Source organism: Scyliorhinus torazame, chromosome 30, assembly GCF_047496885.1.
Source record: "Scyliorhinus torazame isolate Kashiwa2021f chromosome 30, sScyTor2.1, whole genome shotgun sequence".
NCBI classification, from domain to species: domain Eukaryota; kingdom Metazoa; phylum Chordata; class Chondrichthyes; order Carcharhiniformes; family Scyliorhinidae; genus Scyliorhinus; species Scyliorhinus torazame.
This window is the reverse complement of record NC_092736.1, coordinates 26,143,096-26,163,500: the sequence shown is the minus strand read 5'-3', so window position 1 is coordinate 26,163,500 and position 20,405 is coordinate 26,143,096. Positions and strand designations below refer to the sequence as shown.

The window sequence follows — 20,405 nt, the reverse complement described above, 5'->3', positions numbered from 1 at the left end:
GAATGGCCTCCTTCTGCACTGTAAATTCTATGATCTAATATTCAATGGCATTACCATGACTGACACCCTCTCTATTAACATACTAGGAATTACTCCATTGTACCTCCGTTAACCTTCTTTGCTCTATCTCTCTACATAACTGAAGCCCCTCACCCTTAATGCCTTCTAATAAATCTCCTCTGTACCTTTGGAAGCGATTGGAATCCTTCCTAAAATATAGTGGCCAGAAATTCCCTCTGAGACCTAACCACCAAGACATTAGAAAACTTGGAGACTGGGCAGTTAAAATAGCAAATAAACTGTAACATAGATAAGATCCAAGGTGGCGCCGGAGTATGAACATAAGAACATAAGAACTAGGAGCAGGAGTAGACCATCTGGCCCCTCGAGCCTGCTCCACCATTCAATGAGATCATGGCTGATCTTTTGTGGACTCAGCTCCACTTTCCGGCCCGAACACCATAACCCTTAATCCCTTTATTCTTCAAAAAATAATCTATCTTTATCTTAAAAACATTTAATGAAGGAGCCTCAACTGCTTCACTGGGCAAGGAATTCCATAGATTCACAACCCTTTGGGTGAAGAAGTTCCTCCTAAACTCAGTCCTAAATCTACTTCCCCTTATTTTGAGGCTATGCCCCCTAGTTCTGCTTTCACCCGCCAATGGAAACAACCTGCCCGCATCTATCCTATCTATTCCATTCATAATTTTATATGTTTCTATAAGATCTCCCCTCATCCTTCTAAATTCCAACAAGTACAGTCCCAGTCTACTCAACCTCTCCTCGTAATCCAACCCCTTCAGCTCTGGGATTAACCTAGTGAATTTCCTCTGCACACCTTCCAGTGCCAGTACGTCCTTTCTCAGGTAAGGAGACCAAAGTTGAACACAATACTCCAGGTGTGGCCTCACTAACACCTTATACAATTGCAGCATAAGCTCCCTAGTCTTAAACTCCATCCCTCTAGCAATGAAAGACAAAATTCCATTTGCCTTCTTAATCACCTGTTGCACCTGTAAACCAACGTTTTGCGACTCATGCACTAGCACACCCAGGACTCTCTGCACAGCAGCATGTTTTAATATTTTATCATTTAAATAATAATCCCTTTTGCTGTTATTCCTACCAAAATGGATAACCTCACATTTGTCAACATTGTATCCATCTGCCAGACCCTAGCCCATTCACTTAACCTATCCAAATCCCTCTCCAGACTTCCAGTATCCTCTGCACTTTTTGCTTTACCACTCATCTTAGTGTCGTCTGCAAACTTGGACACATTGCCCTTGGTCCCCAACTCCAAATCATCTATGTAAATTGTGAAAAACTGTGGGCCCAATACTGATCCCTGAGGGACATCACTAGCTACTGATTGCCAACCAGAGAAACACCCATTAATCCCAACTCTTTGCTTTCTATTAATTAACCAATCCTCTATCCATGCTACTACTTTCCCCTTAATGCCATGCATCTTTATCTTATGCAGCAACCTTTTGTGTGGCACCTGTATTTTAAATTCCACCATATTGTGATCGCTCTTTCCGAGAGGATCCCGAACTATGCGATCATTAATCAACCCTGTCTCATTACACAGGATAGATCTAGGACCGCTTGTTCCCTCGTAGGTTCCATTACATACTGTTCTAGGAAACTATCGTGGATACATTCTATAAACTCCTCCTCAAGGCTGCCTTGACCGACCTGGTTAAACCAATCGACATGTAAATTAAAATCCCCCATAACTGCTGTACCATTGAATCCATTTGGGTGGAAATCAGGAATAGTAAGGCGAAAAAGTCACTGATAGGAGTAGTCTATAGGTCACCAAATAGTAACATTATGGTGGGGCAGGCAATAAACAAAGAAATAACGGATGCATGTAGAAATGGTACCATCATTAACCTGCCCGTGGAATGTGTGAAGTACGAGCTCCCCAGATAGGGGGCGGAGGTCAACCACCCTGAGGCTTGTTATGAGCAAGGTATGAAAGCAGGCCCAACTCCGGGCCTGGTGAGACAAGTCCTCCCAGCTAGGGTCGCACTATTGTAGAATCCCCACCATGCAGAAGGAGGCCATTCGGCCCATCGTGTCTGCACCGGCCCTCTGAAAGAGCACCGTACCTAGGCCCACACCACATCCCGTATCCTTTTGGATATAAAGAGGCAAATTAGAACAGAGAACATGACAGCGCAGTACAGGCCCTTCGGCCCTCGATGTTGCGCCGACTTGTGAAGGTCAATCCATATCTTTAGACTGCGGGAGGAACCCGGAGCACCTGGAGGAAACCCACGAGGACAAGCGGAGAACGTGGAGACTCCACACAGTCACCCAAAGCTAGAATTGAACCCGGGGCCCTGGCGGTGTGAGGTAGCAGTGCTAACCACTGTGCCACCCGACATATCGACATGTAAATAAACTTTTTGTCGTTTGCAACAAGCATACCTCTGATTATTGTGGTGTTCCTCGCAGACCTCCCCTCCAGCCGAGTGCAAAAAGCCTTTTCACTTCACCGCTTTAAAAAGGGTGTAATAGAGAAACTCCGGTGGCGGGGGGGAAAAACCCTCCTCTCTAAGATCCAGTGGAAACTTCCATCCACCCCCGCCTCACAAGTAATGAATGATTCCCTTTTCCTGTCTGCTGTGATTGGAGCGTTGGTCTCAGATGGAAAGCGGAGCTGTGGGGAGGACACTGAATTCATTGTACAGCAGCACTAACTGGCTCAAGTGCAATGGGGCCAATCCCCTCCACTGCTATTCACAGGTACGCAGAGACAGATTTTGCTACTCAATTCATGTTCATCTACTGCTGCTCGGCAATTGTCGTCTTTTGATGCTGCTGCACTTTGATTTGTGCTGCTTTGTTATTTTGTATGGGCACTTTGTAAAGAGAGAACTGTCCTGATTAAGCAGTGTTTAGCTAACCTCTTTCTGTGCGTACCAAGTGCTCTGGGGTGATGGCACAGTTTAAGTCAAAACCCCTGACTGTGTTTTCATTTCTTGCTGTCTGCGGGAAAAGAATTATGCTTAGATCTTCTATCTGACGCTCCTCTCCCAGGAGCCCCTCGAACTGTGATATTGTTAGCTCGATAAACGTTGTTCGGAAGGCTCCATATATGGGAAAGAATTACAGAAAGGGGATCAGCTGACTTATAGCTGAGAACGGTTTGCTGGTGAGCTTTGCAGTGGGCTCACAGTGAGAGCCACTCTAAATCGGATTATGTAGTTCGCCTCACATACTGGGAACACGGGCAGGTTCCTGCTGGGACCCATTGGTGCGTTAGTGTCACGTTCTGATCTTGACGTGCCAATCGGGGATAAATCCTGAATTACCAATTTCCAGGTTAATCAATGAGACGCCACCATTTGCTTTGTACAAACGGTATTCCAGCCTCAGTCTCCCTGTGATTTTTAACAATTTGTTGGAATTTCAACCTTATTTGTCCACTCGATTTGCGGCACGGTAGCACACTGGTTAGCACTGTTGCTTCACTGCGCCAGGGACCCGGGCTCGACTCCCGGCTTGGGTCACTGTCTGTGCAGAGTCTGCACGTTCTCCCCGTGGCTGCGTGCGTTTCCTCCAGGTGCTCCGGTTTCCTCCCACAGTCCAAAGACGTGTGTTATGTAATTTGGACATTCTGAATTCTTCCCCCTGTGTACCCAAACAGGCACCGGAATGTGGCGACGAGGGGATTTTCACAGTAACTTCATTGCAGTGTTAATGTAAGCCTACTTGTGACAATAACGATTATTAAGAATGTTAAGTATGGTGAAGCAGAGTTTAAATATCCTTTTAGCAATGTGACAACGTTGGTGCGCATCATCTACTCTGATCCAGAAAGGGAACAATTTCATATCTTCAAATCTTTATCAGTAGCACAGTGGTTAGCTCTGTTGCTTCACAGCTTCAGGGTCCTAGGTTTGATTCCCAGCTTGGGTGACTGTGCGGAGTCTGCACGTTCTCCCCGTGTCTGCGTGGGTTTCCTCCGGGTGCTCCGGTTTCCTACCACTGTCCAAAGCTGCGTAGGTTAGGTGGATTGGCCATGCTAAATTGCCCTTAGTGTCCAAAAGAGGTTAGATGGGGTTACTGGGTGATGGGGTTAGGATGGAGGCATGGGCTTAAGTAGGGTGCTCTTTCCAAGGGCCGGTGCAGACTCGATGGACCAAATGGCCTCCGTCTGCACTGTAAATTCGTCTGCACTGTAAATTCTATGATTCTATGATTATTTTGATTCCCTTGTGTAGTAAATTGTTGTACCCTGGTATGGTCGCCTAAAGTGTTGGATTAAAGATCGGGCATCTTCAGATCCCACTGCTGCCATCAGGAATATTCCGTAGGGAGCACCACATCATCCTTCACTATCAGGACTACCCCTCTTCCTTTGTCATTCCGTCTGTCGTTTCAAAATATCAGGTGGATTTTCCTGCCCTCCCTGCAGGCGGGATCGTCTGGTCCTGCCGAAGGTGACCCCCCCCCCCCCAGAGGGCTGGGCGAGCCATGCAAAACGTCATAGACATCGGTGGAACTGGAAGCTTTTACCAGCAGCCAATAGCAAGCCGCCTCTGTTGCCAGAAGAAATGCCGCACGGAAGGGGGGCAGAAACATCCGCCCAAAGGTGTACACCGGAATATTTATTTCCCAACCTTGGTCTCCTTGCAACCATGTCTCTGTCATGCCGATTAGATCTAAATCATTTACCTCTGCTTCTGCCATCTGGCTTATTGAAGATGCTTCTTGCTTTCAGATAAAGAACCTTCAATGGCACTTTTTCCGACTATTCCCTGCAAAGACCTTAGTGGGTGATGCACGGTTAAAGTGCAACTTCCTGTCGGACTTCACCTGCCGTTACCCACATTGCTAAACTCTTCTGTTGCCTTGATCTTTCTCTTGGGACTTCTAAATCGTCCTTCATCTGAACCCCAAAGCCAGTCCACAGCCCTAGTTATCCGATTAGCCAGGACATTGGTCCCAGTCCGGTTTAAGTGGAGCCCATCTCCGTAGACTAGCACTCTCTTCCCTGAAAGCCGGCACCAGAAATGCCCCACGAATTGAAACCCCTTAGCCCGGCACCAACCTTTGAGACGCTCATTTCACTCCCAGACCCTCTGCCAATCAACGCGTGCCTGCGTCTCAGTTTGGATCCCAACTCCTCAAACACTCCCGTCATTCCTGGTTGCAACTCCGTCCTCGGTTCCCACATGGACCAGGACAACGGGATCCTCCACCTCCCACTCCACAACGTTCAGCAGAGAGTGTGTGTTGGAGAAGAATAACAGGCAGCCAGAGAGCGTGTTAAAAGAAATGAAGGAAGTGCTGTACAAAGAATGGAAGGCTGGAGCACATAGAGTGTAAAACCAGCTGGATGGTGCTGCCCAGACTAGAAATGACTGGTGCATTTTACACAGTTGATCATTGTTCAATGTGAGTGCTTTGCCAAGACACATTGGCTATATTTTCAGGTTGTGCCAGGGATATAATATAAGGAGACTGCTGGCCTGCAGTTAGCTTCCTACAAAAAGCTTTGGAATAAGCTGCTGTCAGCTTAATGCGAGTGGAAACCTCTCTTATAAGAGGATGCTGGGTGCAGCTGGAAGGGGTTAAGCCCTTGTTTACGTGAGCGCCTCTCTGGCCTGAGCCTTGCAGTGTCTGTGACTCCTGCCCCACAGATAATATTGTGATTATTGACTCCGCAGAGTGTGTTGTGGATCAGTGAGGTCTCTCGTTTCTGTGTCAGACAGTTGTGGGTTCAATTCCTGATCCGGGTGGTTGGGTGCAAAGTCCAGGCTAATGCTCGCATGCGGTACTGAGGGAGCGATGTTAAATTGTCCTCTCACGCGCCCTGACCAATCCCTTAACTAACTAGAGTAGATGATCTGGTCATTATTGCATTACTGCTGTGCGATGATGTGGGGTACAAATTGGCTGTTGCGTTTTCCGCCTTACAATAGCGCCTGGCCGTCAATATTTTAGCTGCCTTTGGGACTACGTCCTCCGACTGTCGAGCTGCAAAGCTTTCTTTCTGTCTTACGGGTATCACTAAGGAAATGGAGACATTGAAATAAATTGACAGTTTAAAATGTAGAACAGTGGGCAGCACGGTGGCACTGTGGTTAGCACTGCTGCCTCACGCGGCCGAGGACCTGGGCTCGATCCCGGCCCTGGGTCACTGCCCGTGTGGAGTTTGCACATTCTCCCCGTGTGGGCCACACCCCCACAACACAAAGAGGTGCAGGGTATGTTGGTTGGCCACGTAAAATTGCCCCTTAATTGGGAAATGTTTTTTTGATGTCGAGCAGTTGTCATTTTAATGAAATACTTGGGAATCCCAATTGCAGCTACACATTTCCTGTAGTACTGTATAAGGTACGCGATGAATAAAGGACACAACTCACTGAATAGCCGCGCGTAAGTTTTACAAACGTGTGTTCCTTGTGTAGAATCCTGCCCCAGGAACACCCATCAATGAACCCCGGTGTCCGGAAAGATGGGGTGGTGGAATTCTCCCAGTCGGCAAGACTCCTGACTATGAGGGCACATTCCGAAACTTTTAACCGTGGATAACCACTGGAGCTAAGTGGAAACTGATGCTTGTACATGGTTGATAGAAATAAAGTAAAATTATGCTGAAAATTGGGCGCAAGGTCTAGGCTGACGCACGCGTGCACCGACTGCACTGCCAATGATGCGCAGTTTTGTCATTAAAACCGTGGATTCGACTGCCCTCTCAGTTTTAGTTTTATTTAGAGTGCCCAATTAATTTTTTCCAATTAAGGGGCAATTTAGCGTGGCCAATCCACCTAGCCTGCACATCTTTGGGTTGTGGGGGCGAAACCCACGCAAACACGGGGAGAATGTGCAAACTCCACACGGACAGTGACCCAGAGCCGGGATCGAACCTGGGACCTCGGCGCCGTGAGGCCCCAGTGCTAACCGCTGCGCCACCGTGCTGCCCTGCCCCGATAGATTCTTGTTAGGCAATCTACCTCCGTTTAACAATATTCTGTGACTGTCTTCTGAGGCAGAGAGCTACAAAGAGAAATAAATTCTCTCAGTCGCTGTCCTAAAAGGGCGACCCTTCATTTTAAAATGGTGCCCCTTAGTTCTGGACTCACCCACAGGAGGAAACATCCTTTCCACATCCACCTTGTCGAGATCGTTCAGGATCTAATAAACTTCAATCTAGTCTTTAAAGATTTGCTAAATCCAAGAGGCGTTTCTGATGATTTAGAATAATTCACTTGCTTGAAGAAAGATCAATGGAGGGATTTTCAAGTCGGGACGGGGCCTGCAGTTAGCCGGCGGCAGGATCGTCTGGTCCTGTGCTGTCAATGGGACCTCCCATTGGAAACCGTGCCCCCCCCCCACGGCTGGGAATCCCGCGGTGGGTGTGCATCGTCAGCGGGACAGGAAGATCTCGCCAGTACGAACAGCCACAAGATCTCGCCCGTAGAGATGTGGCACAGTGGGGTTAGCACAGCTGCCTCACAGCGCCAGGGTCCCGGGTTCGATTCCCGGCTTGGGTCACTGTCTGTGCGGAGTCTGCACGTCCTCCCCGTGTGTGCGTGGGTTTCCCCCGGGTGCTCCGGTTTCCTCCCACAGTCCAAAGATGTGCAGGTTAGGTGGATTGGCCATGCTAAATTGCCCCTTAGTGTCCAAAGATGTGCATGTTAGGTTACGGGGATGAGGAGGGGGAGTGGACCTAGGAGGGGTGCTCTTTCAGAGGGCCGGTGCAGACTCGGTGGGCTGAATGGCCTCCTTCTGCACTGTAAGGATTCTATGATTCGATGAATTCCGCCACAATGAGTACGTATCTCAGTCGAGTGGTAAATGTGTTAACATTTATCACAGGCGAAGTAAAAATTATATTTTTCAGTGCACAACGTTATGCTGGACTCAAGGTTGAGTATGGTTGCTTGCACATTTTAAGAAAGTTCTATTGACTATTGTCTCCAGGAGGTACCTTAGTAAAGACTCTGGACAATATGCAACATTTTTATGATTGTCTGTGGGAGAGCAGGTACATTTGATTGATGATATAAATGATACCATATACAGTTAGAGTTCCTTCCTTTGAAGAACATAATGGAATTAGAGATCCCTACAAGGACATTGTGTGCTTTACTTATAATCACTTATTGTAAGTTCTATTCTGGTCAGTTATGGACAGCAAATAGCCCAGTCGCCCAGGAGACCACTGATCTGATCAGAACTACATCACTGATTAATTGAGAAGCTTTTGATTTATATTCCATCAATCTGGCTTTTACATTGCAGAGAAGAACAGGGACCGAATGAGACAGGAGCCCTGCAGTCCTCGTGTTCTGTGCTTTGCACTGCCCTTACTATGTGAGGCATAGCCCTGTAAATTCTGACCAGAGACTTGTAATTAAAAGTTACTGAAAAGTGCAGCGACGTTTGAACTTTTTATTTATAGTTCGTAGAATTTACAGTGCGGAAGGAGGCCATTCGGCCCATCGAGTCTGCACCGGCCCTTGGAAAGAGCACCCTACCCAAGCCCAGACCTCCACCCTATCCCCATAACCCAGTAACCCCACCCAACACTAAGGACAATTTTGGACACTAAGGGCAATTTAGCATGTCCAATCCACCTAACCTGCACATCTTTGGACTGTGGGAGGAAACCGGAGCACCCGGAGGAAACCCACGCACACACGGGGAGAACGTGCAGACTCCGCACAGACAGTGACCCAAGCCGGAATCGAACTTGGGACCCTGGAGCTGTGAAGCAATTGTGCTATCCATCATGCTACCGTGCTGCCGCAATTTATTTCCTGCATAAATTAAGTGTTATATTGTTGCTCTTTTTTTTGTGTGTGTGCTTTGTAATTATCTTGCCTGTAAATAAATGTGACTAGTAGTTTTAACCTGAATGAAATAGTTTCAACGTGGACATTTGCCAGGCGTCGCTTATCCTGACCTCCTTCAGCCTTACTGCTTTCCGAGATCTTTGCATTCCTCTAACCCGTGCCCCTTGTTCATCCCCCAGTGTTTCTGCTCCATTGGCTGCCACCTCTTCGAATGTCCAGCCTTAACTCTGGAAGTTCCTCCCCAGATCTATCTCCCTCTCCTTTCCTTTAAGATTCTCCTTCGATGCCATCTCTTGAACTAACTGTTGGTTACCTGTCTTAATACCTCCTCATATGGTTCGGTGACAGATTTGCTTCGATAACTCTCATGTGAAGCACCTCGAGACGTTTTGGCGTCTTAAAGTGGATACACGTGCAAATTATCAGTTTTGAAATCAGCTGTTGGGTGCAGCCAACAGAATGATGCCTTTGATGGATGGAAGGTCATTTTGATTTTTCTCTTGTCGCAGGTTGAAACCACCATCTGAAATGGGGCCTCTGCAGACTGATCGCAGCCCCTCTCCCAACCTGGATGCACTTGAGACCTCGATGGAGGAGGATAGCTTTGAGTCCCGTTCACGCTACAGGTAAATTCGGTCCGACCTGTGACTTTCGTTGAACCGATCAAGCAGTAGAAACCCTCCTCTAACTCTGAGGCTTGGAGGGTTAAAATGTTGGGCAGGTTGCTTAAACGTGGCTTGATAGAAAATTGAACGGTGGCACAGTGGTTGGCGCTGCTACCTCACAGCGCCAGGGATCCGTGTTCGAATCCAGTCTTGGGTGACTGTCTGTGCGGAGTCTGCACGTTCTCCCCGTGTGTGCCTGGGTTTCCTCCGGGTGCTCCGGTTTCCTCCCACAGTCCAAAGGTGTGCAGGTTGGGTGGGGCCACGGGGCTAGGGCGAGGGAGTGGGCTTAGGTAGGGTCAGTGTGGGCTCGGGCAAATGGCCTCCTTCGGTTCTGTATGGATTCTGTGGACCTGATCACAGGGTTTAAAGAGATTCTATAATATTTCCTTTCTTTGGGGATTCAGGAATTTGGGGTGCTGTAATATTCAAATTCAAGTTAGGCCATTTGGTGGTGAAATCAGGAAGAACTTCATCTCAAAAATGGTCGCGGGAATTTAGAGTTCTCAACTCCCAAATATTTTAGACATCTATCAAGTAACTTCAAAGGGGAAAGGACCCAGGTTGTTTAGCTTTTCTATTGTTGTAATTGCTTCCATCACTTCCTCCCATTCTTCGTTGTGACATGGAGACCGGGTTGTGCTCAGTACAACCAAGGTTACATAGAAAATAGGAGCAGGAGTAAACCATTCGGCCCTTCGAGCCTGCTCCGCCATTTATTATGGTCATCCAACACAATAGCCTAATTCCACTTTCCCCCCATATCCTGTGATCCCCTTCACCCCAAGCGCTATATCTAACTGCTTCTTGAAAACACACAGTTGGCCTCAACTACACCCTGTGGTATAAATTCCACAGGCTCTGGAGGAAGAAGTTTCTCCTCGTCTCAGTCCTAAATGGGCCACCCCGTTTCCTCAGACCGTATCCTCAGACTGGTTCTGGACTCCTCCCCACCACAGGGAACATCCTTCCTGCATCTACCCTGTCCACTCCTGTTAGAATTCTATAGGTTTCTATGAGATCCCCCCTCATTCTTCTCAGCTCTGATACAACTTATATAGGGGCTGGTTTAGCACACTGGGCTAAATAGCTGGCTTTTAAAGCAAACCAGCAGCACGGTTCAATTCCCGTACCAGCCTCCCCGAACAGGCGCCGGAAAGTGGCGACTAGGGGCTTTTCATTTGAAGCCTACTTGTGACAATAAGCAATTTTCATTTCATTTCATTCATTTCACTTGACCTTGATTCATTTCAACCTTCAACTGAAGGTTGTATCTAAGTTTAAAGAAACATCCTGAGGGGACTTGATAGGGTGGGTAATAGGAGGATAATTCCTCCTGTGGGGGCTGATTGGAAGTAGGGGACCCAGTTTAAAGATCGATCCAAGATTTTCCAGCCATTTTTTGGTCCTTCCTGCCCTGAATAATATGGATTTTGATCAATGTTAGCTGACAGATGGAGGGGTTTGTAGTTGGTATAACCGTTCACCAAAAGACATTCTGCGCGATTCTCCGCTGGCAGGATCCGCCGCTCCACTGGCAGTACACCCACGCCCCGCGGGTTTACCGACGGCGTAGGGGTGGCCACAATGGAAAATCCCATTGGCCGGCCGCAGGGACGGAGAATCCCACTGCGGGCAGGGTGCGCCGTCGCTGAAAAACAGGGCTGGCGGGATGGAAGAATCCCATGGTTCAGGATGTAATTAAGAGGGTTAATGGTTAAGGCATTGGCGAGACCCACATCTCGGATGCTGGGCGCAGTTTTTGGTCTCCTTATTTAAGGAAGGATGTAACTGTGCGGGAGGCGGCTCAGAGGAGGTCGATTCTGGAATGAGCGGACTGTCTTGTGAGGAAAGGTTGGACAGACTGGGCTTGTTTCCACTGGAGTTTAGAAGAGGGAGGGGGGCGACGCGATTGAAGGTCATAAGATCCAGAACAGCCTTGACAAGGTGGACACGGAGAGGATGTTTCCTCTTGTGGCTGAGTCCAGAACGAGGGGGCACCGTTTTAGAATTAGGGGTCACCCAATTAGGTCAGAGATGAGGATGGAATCTTTCTCGAAGAGCTGTGTGACTTTGGATCTCTCTACCTCGGATGACGGTGGTGGTGGGGGGAGGGGAGGGGGATGGAATTACTTATTCCTGCTCCTACTTTGTATGTTTGTAATCTCTGTATTCACCTGCTTCCATGTCAATAATTTGGAGCTAGATACTCACAAGCATCAATTGAAAGGAGGTTCAACAAGACTGGGCCATGAACACTGGTATATTAGTTTATAAATAGAAATTGAATAGGGAGATATGATCAAGTACAGGTGTTGGCTCCTGCCAGAGTAATAACTGGAGTGTGAAAACTTTCATTCTACTATTTTGGGTTGAACCAATTGAACGAAATTAAACAAACTGAGGGACAATTCAAAGAGCAGCCCCGAAAAGGGACGCTGCACTAAACAAGACCAAATAGCAAAAGATACTTAAAACATGAAATCAAAATGTGATTAAATGGGTTGATAAACGCCCCAATCGCTGTGGTGTCCATTGGAGACGGAAAGCCTTGGTGGTTCCGACAGACACCACGTGCTCCCCCTCCAGGGACACCTGGCCACGAATATAGCCACGGTAGAGGGGCCGACAGCCGGACCGGATCGGTCGCCCACTGCCTGGACCTGTTCATGGCAAATCAGGCTAGGCGCAGGAGCAAGTTCATGAGGAGGTCTTCCTCCTTCCCTGCCCCTCTCCGCACTGGGTGGACTTTCATTGCACACACGACTTCACTTTTAAATTAAAGAAAATTCCAATTAAGGGGCAATTTAGCGTGGCCAATCCACCTAGCCTGCACATCTTTGGGTTGTGGGGGTGAAACCCACCCAAACACGGGGAGAATGTGCAACCTCCACACGGACCGTGACCCGGGGCCGGGATCAAACCCGGGTCCTTGGCGGCGTGAGTCAGCAGTGCTAACCACTGCGCCACCGTGCTGCCACACATGCCTTCACATTCATCATGGCCTAATTAGTCCAATTCAAATGATTCTCTGAGGGCAAAGGTGAGCAGGTTGTTGCCATGGTATCAAACTGCCAGACAGACATTGACAAGATTAGAGGTGAAATCCTGCCAGTCACATGGAGACCACATTGTAATATTTCATACTTTACCAGAGAAAAATATATACGCAGCAAATAAACCCATCGAGTAGCTTAACAATCAGCAGGAGCCTCACTGGGACACCAGTACCAAAGGTTCCCCTCCAAGTCGCACATCATCCTGACCTGGAATCCAGCCCCACGTCTGTGACAATGCAGCTCTCCCAAGTCACTGTGGTGAGGAACCAGCCTCAACTATCTGTTCAAATCTTGGGAGTGGGGATTGAAGCCACAATGTTCTCTCTGAGCGAGCAGGGTCCTGCCCACTGAACCTTAAAAAGACCGACTTCACAGATGATTTGTTTCAATTTACATAGACAAGAATATGCAAATAAAGTAGAAAATCCAACTTGTTGTGTCGAATCCTCACTGTCACATGAAACTCTTTCAAATAGGTGAACATAATAATTATCTTTATTGTCACAAGTAGGCTTACATTAACACTGCAATGAAGTTCCTGTGAAAGTCCCCTAATCGCCACATTCCGGCAACTGTTTGGGTACACAGACGGAGAATTAAGAATATCCAATTCACCTAACAGCACGTCCTTTGGGACTAGTGGGAGGAAACCGGAGCACCCGGAGGCAACCCACATAGACACGGGGAGAACGTGCAGACTCCACATAGACAGTGACCCAAGACGGGAATCGGACCTGGGACTCTGGAGCTGTGAAGCAACAGTGCTAACCACTGTGCTACCGTGCTGCCCTTGGTGCCTGTGTGCAGTACTCACACAGGCAAATTAAACTGCAGCACAGGGATTTCTAAAAATCAAACCTTTCGGACAATGTGATCCAGGTGAGTCGCCACTTTGTCTCTCTAACATTCTGCTTTACCTATTTTCAGAGAGCAGAAGTTAAACGAGTCCCTGAACTCTGATGACTTCAAGAAGTTTCACCGCGGCTCTGTGAGTACTCATTCTGATCTCCCACCGTCACTGAGTATAAAGCCCTACCAGGGTCGCCAACTCTCCTGGAATTCCCTGAAACCACCAGACCACCGACGTGTATAATACCCAGGGGAACATTTTTTAAAAACACGATTATGTGTATTGATCTTTCTCGTTTGTTAGTTATAAAAACAATGTAGACCAAAGAAAAGGGATGTTTAACTGTCTGAGGTGGTTGCAGGTGGAACGGCATTTGATGAGGTCTCCAGCCAGAGCTGGCAACCCGAGTTGCTACACTTAATTGCCAGCAAAATTCTGGGGGTTAAACCTATGGGCGTTCAATGGTTCTCGTTTACAGGGAGCGCGGATTCAGATCCCAGTAAACAGGACATTCCTGGCCTATTACAATGAGCAGCCTGGCGATCACAAGCAAATCTTATTAAAGTGCTCTGACTGTTGTGGGTTCCCGTTCATCTTTCCAAAACTCTGGGTGACCCCCAGCTGGATATTGACTGTCTGTGTGGAGTTTGCATATTCTTCCCGTGTCAGCGTGGGCTGCCCCCCAGGTCCTTTGGTTTCCTCCCACAGTCCAAAGATGTGCAGGTTAGATGGAATGGCTATGATAAATTGCCCCTTAGTGTCCAAAAGGTTAGGTGGAGTTACGAGGATAGAGCGGGGGAGTGAGCCCAGGTAGGGTGCTCTTTCAGAGGGTCGGTGCACACTCGATAGACGGAATGGCCTCTGTTGTACCCTCAATAATGACGCTTAGAGAGTAGAACGATTAAGAAGGCTTTAATAAGCTAAGAACTAGCCTGGTGCCAAGACAGGTGCTAACTGGGTGCCGCCCACAAGGCGGGCCTTTATATATGGCTCCCAGGTGGGCGGAGCCAGAGGCGGAGTCCCCCAGGGTTCCAAGCCCGGTCTAAAAATCACCTTACATGATGGTGTAGCGCAACAATTACTCACTCAAGTCGAGAAGAGATGAAATCAATCGAGGCTTTATTAAGCAAGACTTGTTCCCCAGCAGCTCAGTTACAGAATGCAGCTGCTGGGAGAACTCAAGCTCTTATACTCCGCCTTCAGGGCGGAGCCAGAAGGCGGCAGATCCAACCAGGACCTGGGACCTGTCAGCCAATAGCCTCTCGGCTTCACAGGTACCGTATTACCCCTAATACATACCACCACAAAGGGTACAGTAATACAGTAACCGCCATCACAGTCTCATTCTGCACTGTAGGGATTCTATGAATCCACGATTGACTTTTGGCTTGTACGATCCATGGCCTTTTATCCCAGAGCTTCCAGTACTCTGGGGGAATTGGTCAAAACCAGCTGTTATCGAGTGGATATTTCTGTCTTACATGAAGTCACAGAATCTGGAACTCACTGCCTGAAAGGGGTGGTGGGGAACGAACCCTCACAACATTTAAGAAGCATTTAGATTGAACACTTGAAAAGCCAAGGCATACAAGTCTTCGGACTAAGTGCTGCAGAATGGGATAAGAATAGATAGGTGCTTGAAATGATGGGCCGAATGGACTTTTCCCGTGCTGTAAAACTCTGTGACTCAACAGATTATCTCGTCATTATCTCGTTGCTGTTTTGGGACCTGACTGTGTGCCTATTGGCTGTCCCATTTCGTACATTCCAACAAAAAGCACTTAAGCAGCTTTAGGTGGTCCTGAAGTTATGAGAGGTGCCAAATAAAGTCTTTGTTTATTTCAGACCATAAAGAAGTACAATTCTCAGTATCACAAACTCTTCAAGGAAGTTCCTGAGCAAGAGACATTGAGGAAAGGTGAGTCATTGTGCAGAGAGAGTCGGTCACTGGGACAGAGTGAAATCGGTACTTAACGTTTTGGGGGAAAATGCTCAAACCTGCACCGCCAAAAATATAACAGTAGCATATTTGAAATTAATTTTGTTTGATGATTACGCTGGAGGCGTAGAAAAACAAAGATTCCCCGGTGTTGATCATGGTGGGACCCGTTGCGAGTGAGAACGGGAAATTTGGGTCATGGGTCCAAATCCCACCATGGTATCAGTTGATGTATTTGGAATTTAGTGGCAGCAGAGTGCACCATCTACAAGATGCACTGCTCGTTCGTGCAGGGCGGCATGGTGGCACAGTGGTTAGCACTGCTGCTTCACAGCGACAGGGACCCGGGTTCAATTACAGCCTTGGGTAACTGCCTGTGTGAAGTTTGCACGTTCATCTGATTTCCTCCCACAGTCTAAAGATGTGCAGCTTAGGTGAATTGGCCATGATCAATTGCCCCTTAGTATCCAAAATGGTATGCAGGTTAGGTGGGGTTAGGGGGATAGGGCAGTGGGTTCTTTCAGAGGGTCGGTGGTGACTCGATGGGCCGAATGGCCTCCTTTTGCACTGTCGGGGTTCTATGAACTCACCAAGGCTCCTTCGACAGCATCTTCCAAACTCGTGGCCCAGAAGGACAAGAGCAGCAAATGCATGAGAAGACTACCATTTCCAGGTTCCCCCCCCCCCAAAACCCCGCACCATCCTGAATTGGAAATGTTTGCCGTTCCTCTTGCCACGGGGTCAGAATCCTGGAATTACCTCCGTAATGGTACCGTGGGTGCAGCTACAGCGCAGGGACTGCAGAGGTTCAAGAAGCCAGATACCACCACCTTCTGGAGGGCAATTCATAAGTTCATAAGATATAGGAGCCGAATTAGGCCATTCGGCCCATCGAGTCTGCTCCGCCATTCCATCATGGCTGATCCCATCCTGGCCTTAACTCCATAACCCTTCACCCCATTACCAATTAAAAATCTGTCTAACTCCTCCTTCAATTTACTCACTGCCCCAGCATGCACCACAGAGTCACAACCCTTTGGGAGAAGTAGTTTCTCCTCAAATCTGTTCTAAATTTGCTACCTCTTTCCCTAAGACTATGACCTCTTGTTTTCGAATGCCCCACAAGAGGAAGCATCCGCTCCACGTCTACTTTATCTCCATGTATCTTGTAAACTGCCTTTCGAATTCCGCAGCCATCACCTTGGTTATTTCTTCAGCCGTAAGCAATTCGGCCTCCCCTGGTGCTCCAGCCTCCATTTTCCTTGGTGACCCCGTGGTGACCTTTCCACTCCCCGACGGACCTTCAGCTGTTTTTTTTACGGCCTTTTTTTGCTCACCTTCGACATTTTCCTTCACTGTGCCTCCTCTGCGCCTTCTCCTTGTTTTTGCCGCCTCCGTGGACCCTGGGACCGGGCTTAAAGCCCCGAAAATGCCGTTCCCGAACGGGAGCCCTCCATTGTGTGGCCGCCTCCCGCCCGCCGTCACCGGAAGCCCGTGTTAGCGTTTATTAACAGCGGGCTTGAGTTTAAGAGCCGCGGGGTTATGCTGCAACTGTACATGACCCTGGTGAGACCACATTTGGAGTATTGTGTGCAATTCTGGTCGCCTCATTATAGGAATGATGTGGAAGCATTGGAAAGGGTGCAAAGGAGATTTACCAGGATGCTGCCTGGTTTGCAGGATAGGTCTTATGAGGAAAGGTTGAGGGAGCTAGGCCTTTTCTCATTGGAGCAGAGAAGGATGAGAGGCGACTTAATAGAGGTTTATAAGGTAATGAGGGGGATAGGTAGAGTGGACGTTCAGAGACTATTTCCTCGGGTGGATGTAGCTGTTACAAGGGGGCATAACTATAAGGTTCGGGGTGGGAGATATAGGAGGGATGTCCGAGGTAGGTTCTTTACTCAGAGAGTGGTTAGGGTGTGGAATGGACTGCCTGCTGTGATAGTAGAGTCGGACACTTTAGGAACTTTCAAGCGGTTATTGGATAGGCACATGGAGCACACCAGAATGACAGGGAGTGGGATAGCTTGATCTTGGTTTCGGACAATGCTCGGCACAACATCGAGGGCCGAAGGGCCTGTTCTGTGCTGTACTGTTCTATGTTCTACTCCTTTACCTATAAATGCCAACATTCCATTCACTTGCTTTATTACCTGCTGTACCTGCACGCTAGTTTTCTGTGACTCATGCACTAGGACACCCAGATCCCTCTGCTTTGGAGCACCCCGAAGTCTCCCCCCATTTAGCTAATAAGTTGCCTTCTCATTTTTCTGACCAAAATGCATAACCTCACACTTATCCACGTTAAACTCCATCTGCCACATTTTGGCCCATTTGTAAGGGATTAATTAGGGATGGGCAGTAGATGCTGGCCTAGCCGTTGACATCCACATCCCGTGGACGAACAAAAAAGAATAGGAGAGCTAAATCCAGCAGCGGCAACCACAGAATTATCGTGCTTTGTTTTAATAATCCACCTGGTTCACTAGGGAAGGAAATCTGCCGCCCTTACCCAGCCTGGCCTACAGGTGACTTCAGATCCATCATAATGTAGCTGACTCCTGATTGCCCTCTGAAATGGCCTGGCAATCTGCTCGGTTCATGGGCAACTACAGGTAGGTAACAAATGCTGGCCTTGCCAGTCATGCCCACATTCCATGAAAGAGTTAAGAAGTTATTGCTCGAATATTTTTGTTGAGAAGTCAGTACAGAAGTTTAGCACTCCTGCTCGCCCTGTATTTTGCCTTTTTTTGATTTTATTATGTTAAAATTATTTCCTCTTCCAGCTGTAACCTAGTCTGACATTGTTGCAGTACTCCACACTGTGCCCGCTGCACGATGTGCTGCTGTGGAGGAGGTTGGAGGGAGGGAGTTGACACAAAGTCTGAACCCTTCCCCACATGTTTCTAGCTGCCTGAGGGCCGGCCACAATCTGTGGTTGACTGCACGCCACGGTGTTGATGGAGAAACATTCTCAGGGCTCAGAGGCAAAGAGGTTGTTGCTGTATAAATAGTCCCTCACAACACAAGAATTTTCCGGAACAGAAAGAGGCTGATGGACCCCCAATAAGCCTGACCCCCCCCCCCCCCCCTTTTCCCCCCAAATCAGATTCCTGTCCCATTTTCCACCCTTCTAAATCGTAAAAATACTTGAGCCCGTCACCTCGCTCTCTCTTTGGTCTTCAGTAGAATTGGCCCTGTGCACTCGAGCTCACTGTCAAAACCTCTCCACATCTCACTCGCTAAAACTCACCTCTTTGCTTAAGCTTTTGACCAGCCTCCTCTATAAAGCACTTTGGGACGTTACCCTCCCTATCAGCTGACTGTGTGTCAACCACAATCCATGGTATATTCGATATTACACCTGCTATCCATGAAGGTCGCCACAGTCCCTGAGGACTATGCTCTCCCCTTGGGAGAGAGAGAGCTGACTGGTGGTGATTTAACCAGAGGGTCACCACACCTCAGGCGAGGGGGCAAAGTTCAGAAGCCTTCATGGATACCCTCAGCCGGTACGGGGATTGAACCCGCGCTGCTGGACTCGCTCCGCCTCACGAACCAGCTGTGCAACTGAGCTAAACCGACCTCATTTGTGCTATCACTAGATCCCACCTGACTGGAAGCCCTGGCGTTAATCTTACAGATTCATGTTTTGTGTGGTGTGGAGGGGTGGGGTGGGGGAGGGGGTGCGTCCCTGCTGAATGCTCCCACCAGGTGAGACCCTTGTAGAGGTTAGAACCCCATGCATTCTGCTCCACGCAGTGGGGTGGGAGTTCATCGCTGGGTCAAGAACAAAGAGCATTGAGCACAGGAACAGGCCCTTCGGCCCTCTAAGCCTGCTCAGAGCATGCTGTCCATCTAACCTAAAACCGTCTACACCTCTGGGGTCCGCATCCCTCTATTCCCATCCTATTCATGTATTTGTCAAGACTCGCCTTAAACGTCACTATCGTCCCTGCTTCCACCACCTCCTCCGGCAGCGAGTCCCAGGCACCCACTACCCTCTGTGTAAAAAAAAATTCTCTCGCACATCTCCTCTAAACTTTGCCCCTCGCACCTTAAACCTATGTCCCCCAGTAATTGACTCTTCCTGCAAAAAAGCTTCTGACTATCCACTCTGTCCATGCCCCTCATAATTTTGTAAACTTCTATCAGGTCGCCCCTCAACCTCCGACATTTCAGTGAAAACAATCCGGGCTTATCCAACCTCTCCTCATAGCTAATGCCCTCCATACCAGGCAACATCCTGGTAAATCTCTCTGTCCCCTCTCTAAAGCTGTAACACCCTTCTGGTAGAGTGGCGACCAGAATTGAACACCTATATTCGAAGTGTGGCCTAACTAAGGTTCTATACAGCTGCAGCTTGATGTGCCAATTTTTATACTCAATGCCCCGGCCAATGAAGGCAAGCTTGCTGTATGCCTTCTTGTCATGCAGTAAGATCATAGACAACACCTGTTTGCATTTACAAAGCGCCTTTAATGGCGGAAAATGCCCTCAGCCACTTCTCATGAGCATTAATCAGATAAAAAAAGTGACACCCAACCTCGGTGGAGATATTGGGAGAGGGTCCACAAAGTTCTTTGTCAAAGACAAGCAGAGAATGCTGGAAACCTCAGCATCCTGGTACCCACAATAGTCCTTCCATCACTTTACTGATGATCAACAGTAGACTGATGTGGTAGTAATTGTGGTTGGATTTGTCCTGTTTCTTGTGTACAGGACATACCTGGGCAATTTTCCATGTTGCCGGGTAGATGCCAGTGTTGTAGCTGTACTGGAACACTAGAAATCGGAGTATCGAATGGTTCCAGATGCAGGATAAAATACATGGGCAATAGTTCTTGCCCGGGAACTCCACAGATATAAATGCCAGTATTGTAGCTGAACTGGAACAGCTTGGCGAGGGGCGTAGTAAGTTCTGAAACACATGTCTTCAGTACAATTACTGGAATATTGTCAGGGCCCATAGACTTTGCAGTACCCAGTACCTTCAGCCGTTTCTCGGTATCACGTGGAACGATTGAATTGGCTGAAGGCAGACATCGGTGATTCTGGGGACCCTCT

The 20,405-nt window shown here is 48.2% G+C and overlaps 1 protein-coding gene across 3 annotated transcripts in view; it reads left to right on the top strand.

Moving 5' to 3' along the window:
• Positions 1-20,405, top strand: part of gramd2aa (GRAM domain containing 2Aa) — a 76,762-nt gene that overhangs the window by 28,244 nt on the left and 28,113 nt on the right. For all 3 annotated transcript variants that reach the window (XM_072493021.1, XM_072493022.1, XM_072493023.1), the window contains exons 3-5: positions 9,338-9,454; positions 13,477-13,537; positions 15,245-15,317. In XM_072493021.1, coding sequence (XP_072349122.1) covers positions 9,338-9,454; positions 13,477-13,537; positions 15,245-15,317 — 251 coding nt within the window. The remainder of the gene's footprint in view (positions 1-9,337; positions 9,455-13,476; positions 13,538-15,244; positions 15,318-20,405) is intronic.